The 15,056-nt window shown below is 42.9% G+C and overlaps 1 protein-coding gene across 1 annotated transcript in view; it reads right to left on the reverse strand.

Annotated features, from left to right (window-relative positions):
* Positions 1-15,056, reverse strand: part of AHI1 (Abelson helper integration site 1) — a 142,221-nt gene that overhangs the window by 106,206 nt on the left and 20,959 nt on the right. The window contains 3 exon segments of the mRNA XM_056853225.1: positions 2,176-2,299; positions 3,821-3,953; positions 12,972-13,124. Of these exon segments, the coding sequence (XP_056709203.1) occupies positions 2,176-2,299; positions 3,821-3,953; positions 12,972-13,124 (410 nt within the window).

Here is a 15,056-nt window from a genome sequence, read left to right on the forward strand (position 1 = left end):
AAAACAGACAACAAATCAAGGGAAAAGATTGTTTTGGAACATGAAAAAACAATCAGTTAGCAGATCCGGACACTGAAAGAATTATTATGGAACAAGATATTTCTAAACAAGTCATGATTTGCAGAAAACTCATTTCCTAAGAATGTGACAGGGAGGGGTCACTTGAGACCCTCTCCTCTGTATAAATGAACAGTCCAAATATCCCTTCTTTGTCCTTCCCAGGGAGAAAGCATTCTCTCTCTCCTTTGGAATGACCCAAAGTACTTTGCTAAATGTTATCTGTTGTGTGTATCAGTCTCTATGTGGGGTATTGTTAAATCTGTCTGAGTACTATTCTTCTCTATGTCTTATAACCTTTAATAAACCTATATGCCTTGCTACTATGAATGTGTGGTCTGAGATAGTCCTGAAAACATGGGGTGTGGTTTCCTATTACACTCTCTGGCGTTGCTTTGGTAAGAAGCAGGCAGAGAAGGACCATGCACAACGAACTAGAAGGTGGGGGGGGGGGTCAAAAGATTCCCGCCACACCTGACTACCAATCTTTGTTACACTTCAGAAGTTCTGCCGGTAGGCCATTAGGACAAGAATGTTAAGTTGCAAATGCTAGGAAAGAACTTCCTCAGAGCATGGGGCTAGATGGACCAATGGAACTTCACAACTTCATATGTTCTTACTTATTTTAACCACATACTGACACACCAATCAGTGAGCACAGAGGAATAAAACAGGATGCATGGTTCTATTCCAGAGTTTCACATTATTATTAATTCTACATGCTACCTAGCCTTCCCCATTCATATTCCGTACACTGCAGAAAATGAAAACTCTTGGTATCCACGAGCTATATTGCTTCCAATTCACTCTTCCCCCTCACTCAGAATAGATCTCATGCCAGCAGGTTTATCTGAGCCTCAACTGATATCACCACCATTCTGCAACATTCTGACTGTTCCATTTCATTAAAACATATATTTTAAATCTTGAGTTTTTTAATATCATTCTGTCAGGCAGCAGGTTCTAGTCCAATAATTATGACATGTTTTAAGAACTTAAAATGGCGTGTAGACTTTTCAAAACGCAGTTATGTTGAGAACGGGATGAAGTTGGGCAATAAAAGCTTGCAAAATGTACATTATGCTATACTAATATTTTTAAATAAGCATACAAATTGTTTTAAAGTGTGTATGAGCATTTCCTATAAACCTATATGCCCTCAAGGTCTGTTTGCACCTTTCACAACAGAAGGGACATATTATCCCCTCTTTATTTCTCCTCCTCCTGGAACAGGCTTCTGTTGCTCTATGAAAATAGGAAGTTTAAATGCACAAAGAGAAGCAGCATTATTTCTAAACATCCCATCCTGCCATGAGAAATAGCATGCTCAGAAGTAGATCCCCTGACAGGAAGAGATCTGGCCCATTACTTGAAATAAAGCTCTTCCAAGCGGACAGATTCACTTCCAATAAAGGGCTGCAAAAAAACTGTTGGCTGGAGAAGGAGAGGGCTTATTTTTGAGGGACAGGCTAGAGCCATCCCCTATATCACTGGCTGTATTCAGGAGTAAGCACCCCAGTTGGTCACTTAATGGCAACTACATTATTCACAAGAAAGCCCCACACTCTTCATGTTGTTTGTTCATATATGTGGGGATCATTACAGGAAGTGTAGTCCTCTGTAATACAGGACTTACATCCCCTCAACCAAACTCTGAATCATAGCATTAATCAATTATTCCAGCCAGGATAGTGTGCAATCTGCATCAACATACCAAGAAATCAAAAGTTGTAGGAAATACTTTTTTATATATTCCCAGCCCGTCTCTTGCTCTTGGAGCTCACACAAATGAACCAGATTTTGGGATTTTTCCCAGCCCAGGGCATGATAAATAACACACACTTTTAAATCGTATTATTTGACAGGAACAGTATGTCAAAGTATTTTCTTATGGTCAGGTTCTTTCTCCTCCTTAGCATTTTCAGGTAGCTATTATCTCATTATTCAGTCTTTCAAAGGCTACAATACTGCTTTAATCTTCAAGACAGCACATAAAAACAAAGCAAGTATTACTAAAACATGTGGCTAAATTATCTAACACAACAAGAACAAAAGAGGCAATTACACAACAAATGTATGGTTTATATAAAAAAATTAAGTGCCAAAGTTTATACTGACCTTGCAGTGCCATCTGAGGATGCAGTAAGGAGATGCTGATTATCTTTTGACCAGCAAAGATCATACACAATGTTCAAATGCCCATAAAATTCCCTCAAGTATTGTCCTGAAGGAATTTCATACACTATTCAAAACACAAAATGAAAAAATAGGTATATGTACAACTGTGCAATTATTAATATTAAAGAAATTAAAGGAAACTATTTGCTTTCATAAAGAATCTGAAGAGTATATTTCTAACAAAATTAAACTCTTTATGGTGTACAAGTTGATACAACTGATATTTCTAGTAATTCCAATGATAAAGCTAGATATTGTCCCAAAGTCAAATCACGGCCTGTATAACAGCTGAATTCCATTGGCTCCTAGTTGTCAGAACACAAGATCAGGTAGTCATTTGAGGTGAGTATATGTTAAAGCTTGAGGTTCACCTGGCTCAGATTGTAAGCTGTCTAAGAAAGGAGTGTGTCATTTCCATATGGCATACAGCACTAGATAAACATTCAACAATTTCAGGACATTGGTGAAGGGGAAGGATTTAGTGACATAGACGTTGAAACAACCGCTTGTATTGGACTGGAAGAAATTAGAAAGGTCAGCCTACTGTCTCATTTGTTTTCCTGAAAATCAAAATTTGCCTTGGTGAAAAGAGGCCATGCACCCCTTAGCAGCAGCCAAACTCCCTCAGACATGAAGGAACCTTAGCTGCCAAATGCTCCTCGGCAGGGAGGCCTCATACTCGAACATTCTCAGATCAAATATCTGATCACAGTATGTCATCTTTTATGGTGAAAAGAGCAGCCACAGAAAAATACAAGTATACCACCTTATTCAAGCAGGAAGAAAACCACCTTGTGTGTGTGTGATTCCAACTTTCTTAATGCTTAATTTGGGGCCAAATCTTTGTTTCTGAAAATCTCACATCACTTAGCATTAAAAGAGCAAAACCCAGGAATTATGCAGCAGAAACAAAAACAAGTCACCAATAAACAAACAAGAAGGAGGAGAACACTGACACATGAAGGAGAGCAAACCTCCTTTTAAAGCATGGGGGAATAAATTGATCTTCACCAAGTACTGGAAACCCAGCATAAGGTGAGCCTCCAAGGGGATAGCATTCCAAGGCTGGGGTACCACAACAGAAAAGCCCTGCTCTTCAGGGCCATCCTCTCCACCTCTAAAAGAAAAGAGGAAGACTGAGCAAGGCCTCAGATAAAAGCCTTAGGCTCATTGGCATCAGTGTGGCTGCTCAATCTTAAAAGCTTCTTCCAACAAATAGTTACAGAAAAGAATTATTAAGTCTTTCAAATGTCCAAATCCAAACAGCCTCGTGAGTGAGTGGAAGACACTTCAGCTTACACACTGGGGAGAGGGGTCACCAATTTCCACCTTGCTGCAACCCCATGCACTGCACTGTACTTCAGGCACTCTAAAGAGGGGGTTCTCTCATGGGGGCTCAAAGACATGCAGTAAGAAGGGGAACACTGGAAAACCACAGGCACATGGCTGTCTGAATCTTGGCCATCATCTCAGCACAGCAAAATGCATGCCTTAATGCAAAAAACAACAACAACAACTGGAGGGCAAAATGCTTCTTTTGTGATTCCACTTTAAACTGAAACATGCCCATGTGTCACCAACTTACAAATAATAGGATACCCATCTTTTCCAGCACAAGCTGCTGCTAATGTTCGGCCATCCTCAGAGAAGCGAATACAGAAACATCCTGTACCTCCTGCTCGCAGAGAAAACAGATGCTTGTTTGGTATTCGACACACCTGCATCACCAAACAAAAATAATTATTCGCACAACATACACTAACTATCAAAAAAATGCAAAAACTAATGTGCCTGGGTCACATGTTTCTTTATCTTTGGGATTCCACCGGGGATGAAACAAGACTACCTGGGAACAGGACTCAGGTCTGCATGTTTCTTCTCCTGCCCTCACTCCTCTACCAATGGTAAAAGACGACAAGAACCCACATTTATTTAAGGACAGGATCTCCCTGACCCTACACAATAAAACACAATACAGGATAATCTGAACCACCCATCACTTTCTCCATAAACAAAAAAAAATGGAAGGGGGACAAATGTACCGAAGGGGGAGAGGAGTGCATGAGCAAGCTTAAGGCCAGCTTCTAAAACCCCAAGTGAAATGCTGGGGGGAGTGTAACACAGGCAGGCTCCAATGGACTAGGGACCATTTTGGACATTCTGCTGTATGCTGTGTTTTTTTATTATTATTTTTGGTTGCTATTAAGCAATTTTCTTTATTTGACTGCACCCATTTCACTGCTGAATTCATATTTATTCTAATACTAACCCTGATTGTAAAGAATTTATTGAACTATTTATTTAACTATGTTTATAGTCCTTTCTTATAGACTCAAGGTGGATTACACAATGCAAATCTATGAGACATCTAACATACAATGTACCAGGACTAGAATTACAACAATTTGAAACAAGCATAGAATATCACACACGATTCATGCAGACATAATACAAAAATGTTATTACATCATTGCATACAATGTAGAAAAACTGTAAAATACCAGCAGAAAATAATGCAGTAACAGCAGGATAATACATGCAGCAAACTGTCATACATTCTAGTCACAGTGGTATAGTCCACAGTCCCTTCATTCATAAGCACCTTTCTGAACCATTCTGTTGCATTATAGCCTCAATACCTTTATAGAAATGCCCTCCTGAACAATTCTGTGTCACGTGGTCTGCAGAGTGACAGAAACATGGGAGCCTTCCTGATTCCCTTAGGCAGGCCATCCCACAAGTTGGGTGCTACAAAATAAAATGCCTGTGTATGGATGGGTATTTATCTTGCCCATTTGCAGGGTGCAACCTCCAGAAAGCTCTGAACAGATGAGAGAAGCTGTCAGGGTGGAGCACAGGAGGAGAGGCAATCTTACAGATATGAGGGTTCAAGGCCAAGTAGATCTTTGTACGTTGTAGCCAGTACCTTGAGCCAAAGGAGTGACTGTAGAATGGGAATATGCATACACCACCTAGCTCCTGATAATAACTGAGCTACTTCATTCTGTACTAACAAGAATCTTAGAGTTGACTTCAAGGGCAGATTCATGTAAAGAGCCAGCGTGGTGTAGTGGTTAAGAGCTGTGGACTCTAAACTGGAGAACCAGGTTTGATTCCCCCCCTCCTCCACACGAAGCCAGATGGTTGACTTTGGGCCAGTCACAGTTCTCTCTGAACTCTCTCAACCCCACCTACCTCACAAGGTGTTTGTTTGAGAAGAAGAAGGGAAGGAGATTGTAAGCTAGTTTGATTCTCCTTAAAAGGTAGATAAAATCAACATATAAACTCTTCTTCTTCGTTACAATATTCTAGCCTTAATGTTAGCATGGCATGGATACAGGTGGCCAGATTAGTTGAGTGCTAAATGTCCCTAATTAACATGAATATCAGAAACAGTTGCCATTTTTCATGTACACTGGGGCGCATGAAACCATCCATACGTACCTAAACCTGAACTTAAACAGCACACAGCAGTTAACTAGAATTAGATTATATCCCAGAAACATTTTCAATTCTTTCAAAAGGCTTGCATACCATTTACAGATAAAATGTTTATATGTACACATACTGTTCTGGATGACTGGTCAGGCCTGATTCAGATGTAGGCGTGCACTTAAGAAACCCTGGGTGTCTCGTCAGCTTTCCTATACCAGATCATTTAACTCCTGGCCAGAGGTACATTTCAGTAACATTACAGGTTCATTCTGGGTATAGGTACACAAGTATCAGAGAAACTCTGATGCCATTCTAAGCTTTTTTATGCATATTGCGTTCTTAACTAAATTCACAAAGCATTATACCATCTGTCCATCATTGTTACGCTACCCCAGGGCGGCAACACCGACGGAGGAGCTCCAACCTCCGGGGCCATGGGCAACTTGGAGGGAAGGCAGGGGAAGGAGCAGAGGCGGGGAGAGGGCAACTAAAGAAGGAAGCCCCCGCCCTGGGCTCGGACCGCTGACGACAAGCGGAAGAGCCAGGGCAGGGCGAGCACGCGCGCTCCGCCCTCTGCAGAAACGCTCACAAGGAACTGCGGAAGAGGGCCAGGGAGGGGCTTTTCTAACCTCGGGTGACGTGGATGGGGGGCGGAATTGACAGGGAAGGAGTATAAATACGGCACAAGGGTGGAGGCCGAGGAGGAAGCTAGCTGGTTCCCTATTTGCTCAGAACTCTGTGTCAGGGATACCAAGCTGGCCAGCTCAGAGGAGGAGAGTTCCGCATCCTCTTCTGAGTGGTCTGAGGCCGAGGAAATCCTCTCTGCAAAAACTCCTGAAAGTGTGACCCTGGCCCAGGCACGGGAGGCCCCTCTTGGGGGAGTGGCCTCACCGGATGGGGCACGACAAGTAGAAAACTGCTAACTTTATAACAAAAGAACATGCCAAGAACTAACTGGTAGCTGTAAACTGTATGACAGTTACAGATGTAGATATTAGAAATATTAGAATGTTGGTGCCTGCGACTCCTTAGGAATTGGTTAAAGTCCTTCTTCATTCTTCTTTCTTTTGGGGGGGAGGGTAAGTGACTCATCAAACTTTCTTGAAGGTAGGTGCTTGTAATTGTCCATTTCTTCAGTCCCCTTCTTCTGGGTGGGGAACATGCCCTTCTTACCTCAGAGAGAACGAACCCTCACGGTGTATATACAAGGTTCATTCTCCACTGAGGGAAGGGCATCTTCAAATCTGGGACCTGCAAGAGCTGACCACGTCTGTTGGGTGGAAATTATCACTCCTTTTCCACTTGCTGAAGCACTCTCCTTCCAGCCACTGCATCCGTTGGTGAGAAGGCGTTTAGTCTGTAATGACGGACAAACATTGAAATCGAGGACCATGTAGCGGCTTTACAAATATCCTCAACTGATGCCTGTCTCTCAAACGCTGCTGACGTCACTGCACTGCATACGGAGACCGCAGAGATTCCGACAGGTACTGGAATGTGACTGGCCATGTAAGCTTGAATGATGCATTGCCTGATGACTTGACTTATAGCTCACTTGGAAAGCTTATTTCCTTTATTTGCTGGTGTGATGGAAATCAACAGCGCTTCGGTTTTTCCAGTCAGTTCCGTGTGTGAAATATATATTTTCAAGGTCCTTCTCATGTCTAGAGTGTTCCAGTCCTTTTCTTTTTTACAAGACGGATTAGGACAAAAGGACGGTAGGTGTAGTTCTTGATTCCTATGGAAAAAGGTATTGACCTTTGGAATAAACATTGGGTCAGGACGCAAAACAATTTTGTCTTTGTGGAAAAAGCACAATTCTTTGTTGATTGGGAGCGCTCCCAGTTCTGAAACCCTACATGCTGATGTTACTGCAACCAAAAATAAGGTCTTCATCCTGACCAGAGATAAGGATGCCTCCTTGAGTGGTTCAAAGGGTGCCTTTGTCAGAGCGGACAGCACTACATGCAAACGCCACATCGGGAATCTGTGCACTGTAATGGGTGTAATCTGGGTTGCACTTTTCAGGAAGGCTCTGATGTGCAGGTGCTTTGGCAGTTCATTTGACTTGAGTGATCACCATGTTGATCGCAGCTACCTGACATCAGAGAGTGGAAGCCTTGAGCTTTTGATTGAGTCCCTCCTGTAGGAATGATAGAATGTTAGTGGTCCTAGGATTAAGGGGATCTATTGTCTTTCTCCTGCACCACCTCACAAATGCCTTCCATGAACAGTTATCGATTCTCTTTGTGGAAGGTCTTCGCACTTCTAACACTGTATACACTACATCAGTGTTGTATCCCGCATCTATGATCCACTTCCTCTCAAGAGCCAGGCAGTCAGCCTGTACCATCCTGGATCTGGGTGGATGAGAGGACCCTGTAATAGAAGTTGTGGTTGGACCAGTAGCAGCCACGGTTCACAGGTTGAGAGCTTTCTGAGAGCTGGATACCAGGGTCTCCAAGGCCAGTCCAGAGCTATTAGTATCACTAATGCCTTTTCCTTGTGTATCTTTTGTATGACCTGCAGTAGTAGTGGTAGAAGGGGAAAGGCATACAAGAGACCTGGCAGCCAGGGGCTCAATAGGGCACCCGTCTGCTCTGCCCTCCTGCTGTAAAATCTTGAGTAAAATTTTGGCAGTTGGTTGTTGGCACAGGAAACGAACAAGTCCACAATTGGAGCCCCTAATCTCTTGATGATCTCCTTGAATACTTCCTTATTGAGGGACTACTCCCCCTCGTTGAGTTGTTGGCGACTCAACCAATCGGCTTCGCTGTTGAGTACCCCTCGGATGTGCTCCGCCTTTATGGACTTTAAGGATCTTTCTGCCCACGCTATGATAGGCTCCACTTCCCGGTGTAGTCTGGATGATCTGAAGCCCCCCTTTTGCAGAGATTTTGTCCGTGCGCACGAGGACATGATGCCCTTCAGGGTGGATTGGAATGCATTGGCCGCCTTCAATCAATCGATCAATCTTTATTTTACGGTCATTTGACCAAAAATAAAGCACATCTAATCAAGAGTAACATAAATTTGTAATAAAACAGTATCAGTCAAACGAAAAATCCACAACATAAAATATATCAATAAAATCCCATATCTTAAAAGGTAAGCAAGCTAGCTTCTAAAACGTTTACCTATCAAATTGTACCTATTTGTACATTACATCCTTTCGGGCCTTATATATAGCAGCACAAAATTTGGCCACACATCTCGAAGTTTGTGTGTTACTATCTTCCAGTAGTCGTTGGATACAGATTTTATCAGGTAGCCCTGTATTATTTCTCAGAGTTTCTTGAATAGTCTTAGATTTTAACTTATGATGGAGAGGGCAGTATAAAAAGACGTGTTCATGGGTCTCAATTTCTTCACCATTGCACGGGCAGACTCTCTCAGAAAGAGGAATTTTTTTATATCTACCTTCTAGGATGGCCGATGGCAAAGCTCCACATCTGGCTAATGTGAAAGTCCTTCTAAATTTGTTCACCTCCTGTGTCATCAGATATGGGGCTGCCGTCATCAGGTGTCTGAACTTCTGTGAGGCTATGGAACCAGGGGACCTTGCGAGGTCATGCTGTCTCTCAGTGTCTTCCACTCTCTGCCTTATTACTTTTTTAAACTGATCTCCGCTCAGTGTCAATAGATCCTGGGGTGAAAACCCTAGTTTTCTTAGGTTTAATTGCACCTCCTCAGACCATTTGGACTGATATGTGTCTAGACTAATCATTGCAAGGAGGCCGGGTTTTTGTATATTTAGTTTGGCCCACATATAAAAGAACATGAGATGGATTTTAGCTTCAATTCTCATCATGCCTGTCTCCAATCGGATCATAGAATTGGAGACACATCTCGGTACTGCGCCGCCTTCTGAATCACACTGATTTCCAGGATGTTTATGTGGAGTGTCTTCTCCTGTGATGACCAGGTTCTCTAAGACATCTTTCCCTCCAGGGTGGCTCCCCATCCCTCCAAGCTGGCATCGGTGAAAAGTTGAATTGGCTCCTCATGAAAGAATTCCAGCCCTTTCTGCAGATTGGAGATTTTGGCCCACCATCTGAGATTTGTTCGTACTTTGGGCGTGATTGTGACTGATCTCACCTCCTTGACCAGAGTCTGCAACTGGAGGGGGCAAAAAAGCCACTGGAGGGGTCTGGCATGAAAACATGCCCATGGGACACATCTGAGCATGAAATCATCAGGCCCAACAGACGGGCCAGGAGCATCAGTTGGCTGACGATGCCTTGGATATTTCCCTGGCTAGATTGGAAATTTTGGTCGCCTTGTCCTCCAGGAGTGTGACGGTATTGCATGTAGTGTTGATAACTACTCCCAAGTGGAGGAGGCTTTGCTGGGGTGTTAGACAGCTTTTGTCCCAGTTGAGGTAACCGCGTGAAGTTAGGGCTTGAACCACCTTCTCTGTATGTTCTTTGGCCAGATTCCTGGATGGAGCACTGATTAACATGTCGTCCAGTTAAAGGAACAGTTGCAAACCTTCCAGACGTAGGTGCGCTATCAGTACCACCAAGACCTTGGTGAAGACTCGGGGTGCTGATGCCAGGCCAAAGGGTAGAGTCCGAAACTGGTGATGGTTTCCTAGACAGGTAAAGTGTAGGTACCTCCTGTAGGACAGGTGTATCAGCACATGCAGATATGCTTCTGTTAGATCTATTGATGCCAGAAATAAGCCAGGTCAAAGAGCCTCGAGTATGGCTCTCAACGTTTCCATGCTAAAATGTTTCTTGATGATGAATCGGTTTACAAACTTCAGATCCAGTATGGCTCTCAAGTCCCCGTTTTTCTTGGGGACTGTGAAAAATATGGAGTACACTCCCTGACAGGGTTCTTCTAGTGGTACTGGTTCCTGGCCTTCACTGTTCTTAGTCGTTTCTCTGGACTGTGTGAAATGGAGGATTGGATACATCTGTCTGGGGGAAGACTTCGAAATTCTATGCAATAACCGAATTGAATCAGATGTTACACCCACATGTCTGGTTGGAGCGATTCCCATTGTGTGTGGAAACTTTGCAGTCTTCCCCCTATGTCCTGCGGCATGGCATCACTGTTGAAAGGGTTTTTGTTGCTTGTCGTTCTTGTTGTTGCTATTGTGCCCGTTGGAATGTGAGTATCTACTGAAAAAAAATCCCCTCCCACTGGACCAGCTACCTCTTCTGTGGTCTTGCCTATGTCTGAGAAGGGTATGAAATGATCGAAAGGATGGAAAGGATGATGACAATGACCTTCCATCTCTCCTCAGGGACTTAGGCATAGCCTTCTTCTCCTCCCGAGTTTCTACTAGTATTTTATCTAAAGCATCACCCACGAGGCGCCCCCCCCGGAAAGGATACGCCATGACTGCACTCTTTGAATGATACTCCCCCCTCTGACTCAGAGTGAGAATGCCCAGGGGCATCTTGTTGGAAATCATTAGCCAGGGAACCTTGGGAGCCAGTATGGACTAATGTAGCAGGGACTTTTAAGTTTTGCAGGTGATCCCTGAGAGCTCTCCCCACAATATCATAAATCTCTCTTTGGGATATCTGTCTGGGGCCTTCATCCTGAGATGAGTTAGAAGGTACATTACCGACCGTGGATCTCTGTGTGTCTTCTTGTACGTCCCGTGCTCCTTCAAAGCCGTCCCTGGCTTGTCGGAGCGTCTCCGCAGCTTCTTCGGGATGGGGTGGCGCCAATTTCACACCATTTTGCTGGGGCTCTCACAGCCGCTTTTTCTTGGCTGCGCCTGGCTCCTCCTGAGCTTCCGATCTTCAAAACTGCGTCTGCATCTGCTATATGGTGTCGGGCTATCGTCCTGCTCCAAGGTGAGCTGCCTGTCATAGTGTTCTCACTCCGAAAGAAAATCGTCCACTTGTTTCAGAGTCGCGTCGGCCATTTTGTCGCTTAACAATTTTTTTTTTAGAAGGTTAGATGAGGGAGAAATGGGGTAAGATTAAGACAGGACTAAGTTAAATTGATAAGAAAGGGTCACAGAAAAAAGGGAATAGGTTTAGAAAAGGTTAGAAGAGAGTAGAAGGCAAAACATTTTGATCTGAGGTAAAATCGCTGTGCAGAGCTGCTAGCAAGTTTGCACTCCCTGGCAAGGGAGAAAGAGAAACTGAGGCGATGGATTCCCGCTCGTGAAACAGGAAGCAGAAATTCTTTCCTGCCTCCCAGGGCAAGCAGTGAGAATCACCCAGTTTTAAAGATGCCCTTCCCTCAGTGGAGAATGGGATCTCTACCGGAAGAATGGGCATTAAAATGGCAAATGTGAGCAAGTGTAAAGTGATGCATACTGGGGCAAAAAATGCCAACTTCACATATACACTGATGGGATCTGTGCTGGCAGCAATAGACCAAGAAAGGGATCTTGGGGTGGTAGTGGATCACTCAATGAAGACGTCAAGCCAGTGTGTGGCTGCTGTGAAAAAGGCAAATCCCATGCTGGCCATAATTAGGCAAGTAATAGAGAATAAAACTGCTGCCATCATACTGCCCTTGTACAAATCTTTGTGAGAGCACATTTGGAATATTGTGTACAGTTCTGGTCACCACACCTAAAAAAAGGATATTGCGGAGCTTAAGAAGGTGCAGAAAAGAGCAACCAAAATGATCAGGGGACTACAGCAACTGCCCTAAGAGGAGCAGTTAAAATGCTTAGGGCTGTTTAGCTTGGAAAGAAGGCAGTTAGGGGAAACATGATAAAGATCTATAAAATTATGCATGGTATGGAGAGATTGGCTGTTCCCCCTCTCTCATCATACTAGAACGTGGGGTCACCTGCTGAAGCTAGAGGGTGAGAGATTCAAAACAGATTAAAGGAAGAATTTCTTCACACAACACATAGTTAAATTGTGGAACTCCCTGCCCCAGGATGTGGTGATGGCTGCCAACTTGGAAGGCTTTAAGAGGGGAGTGGACATGTTCATGGAGGAGAGGGCTATTCATGGCTACTAGTAAAAAAGGGATGCTAGTCATGATGCATACCTATTCTCTCCAGGATCAGATGAGCATGCCTATTATATTAGGTGCTTTGGAACATGGGCAGAACAATGTTGTTGCAGTTGTCATGTTTGTGGGCTTCCTAGAGGCACTTAGTTGGCCACTGTGTGGACAGATTGCTGGACTTGATGGACCTTGGTTTGATCCAGCATGACCTTTTTATGTTTTTATGTGTGCTGCAACATCCTCAATGAACTTTTTGATAAAGTCCAGCAACTGTTCCCCTATATTTCTGGCCATACCTGTAACAATTTACACATATATGTATGCACATTTATACAGAGGCATAAAGATCTACAAACTCTTACCTGTCCTGGAAGTCTGGACCATTTAAAGGGTTCCTCCCTTTTCACTTGTACAGAATCATCAGCTTTTTTACATGCATCACTCTGCAGGTCCAAGAATGATGGAGAATGATATTCCTGCTGAATAGCCATCATAGAACGAAAAGAAGGATCTACCTGTAAACAGATAAAATATGTACTAAAAGAAATACTTTTTCACAGATGGTAAATATTGCAAAAAACAGTGGATGCAGTGTAGCACAACATGGAAATAAAAACTGGTGACAGAAAAAATTACATATTAACATTAACTTAATTGTAAATAGATCAATGTCCCAGGTCATTCCATGCCATTCACAAAATTGGTTTACCCAGGCATTTATATGAATTCATTTCCTTAACATCACTTGATTGCTTGCAGCTGAAATGTCTGAAAAGATTGCAAAAGCCCTGGGTTGACTCACTAAAAGAGTCTTCTTGTCAGAGTCTTTCATCATAGGAAGACTCACAGAGGGAAGGGAATCTTTGGATCCCCATTTGCAGCTATGTTCAGTCATATAAAAGTTCTACGTAGCAAGGGGGAGAATTTTGAGAACATCTCTGCCAAGTGCATAATCTCAAGGCTGAGCTCCTGTTTTCAATGTTACAGGCATTTAAACATGGGTGTGATCACAGGCTGTTTTATTTAAATACTTATTTAAAATATTTCTATCCCACCTTATCTCTTTGGAGTCAAGGTGGCAAATAAAGCAGCAACCAGCAACCAAGTTGGTAACAGTCCAGAACAAAATTAAACCATATATTAAAAACACAAATTTAAAATGGCTGTTCCCCCTCTCTCATCATACTAGAACGTGGGGTCACCTGCTGAAGCTAGAGGGTGAGAGATTCAAAACCGATAAAAGGAAGAATTTCTTCACACAACACATAGTTAAATTGGCTGTTCCCCCTCTCTCATCATTTTACATTTAAAATGTAAAATCACTCAGGATTTAAAATGCATAGGAGTAAAAGGAGCACAGATGATATAATTTACACGCCACTAAATGCTCTCTGGAATAAGATTCCTTTACATGCAAGAAATCTTGGGACACCTCTGGCATCTGCATAAGATCTAGGCTAAACTTCTGTCACCGGTGTTTGGCCAGGGGTATGGCCCAAGGCACAAGCAAAGGGCTTCCGGTTCTCAGTGTGGGACTTGGCACTTGTGGCTGTGTATTAGACCGGCAAGTGGATCCAGAACTAGTGCAAGTTTTGTACATTACACTTATTGTATTTTCCCAATTTTTTTATTAATTTTTTAAAAAAATTGTGAGCTGCTTTAAGGTTCCCACTGGGGTGAAAATTGAAGTAACAATACCTAAATAAACACATGATGCTAAATTGTGGATAGCTCATTCACATATGAAATCCCCACTTAAAGATGTCTGTCATCAGGTGATTGACATGCACATATGAAACTGGCCTTATTGTGAGATAGCATGGTTACAACAAAAACATTTAATTAGCTTTTATGGAGAAACATCTGCTCTCTGTGGCACTGCCAGAACTGTAAAGATTTTTTCTGTGAGACAATGCTGCAGCTTTGCAGGTGGAAAGAACATTGTTGTGAAGAGACAGAATAAACCTAGTTCACCTACAATTCAATCTTAAGGAGAGTTATATCTTTCTATGCCCACTGATGCCAGTGGATTTAGACAGGTGTAATTCTGCGTAGCATACCTCAAGGATAAGGTGAAGCCCACAAATCTATATTAAGCACAGAGTACAAATACTCCTGCTGACATGATAGATTCAGATTCAGACTCAGACACCTTTATTGGCATAGTGCTGACATGATATAACTTGCACACATCTTTCTGGTTCAAGCCCCTCTTCACTGTCTGGAAGTGTCACTGCATTGTGGTAAACGTAAAACTTCCGCAGCCTCAAAAACTGAGGAACTTGGGGGAAATGCCTATGTAGGGCAACATAAAATCACCACCAAAATAAAAGAATCCCTTCAAAATTAGCCCTCTGTGTGCCAATGCATATGCACTTTAAAAAAAGAGTTTTGGTATGCACTGGGCTAATTCTGAAGATGTTTCTATTTTTTGCTATTGTTGCTAT

Source organism: Euleptes europaea, chromosome 7 (assembly GCF_029931775.1).
Source record: "Euleptes europaea isolate rEulEur1 chromosome 7, rEulEur1.hap1, whole genome shotgun sequence".
NCBI lineage: Eukaryota > Metazoa > Chordata > Lepidosauria > Squamata > Sphaerodactylidae > Euleptes > Euleptes europaea.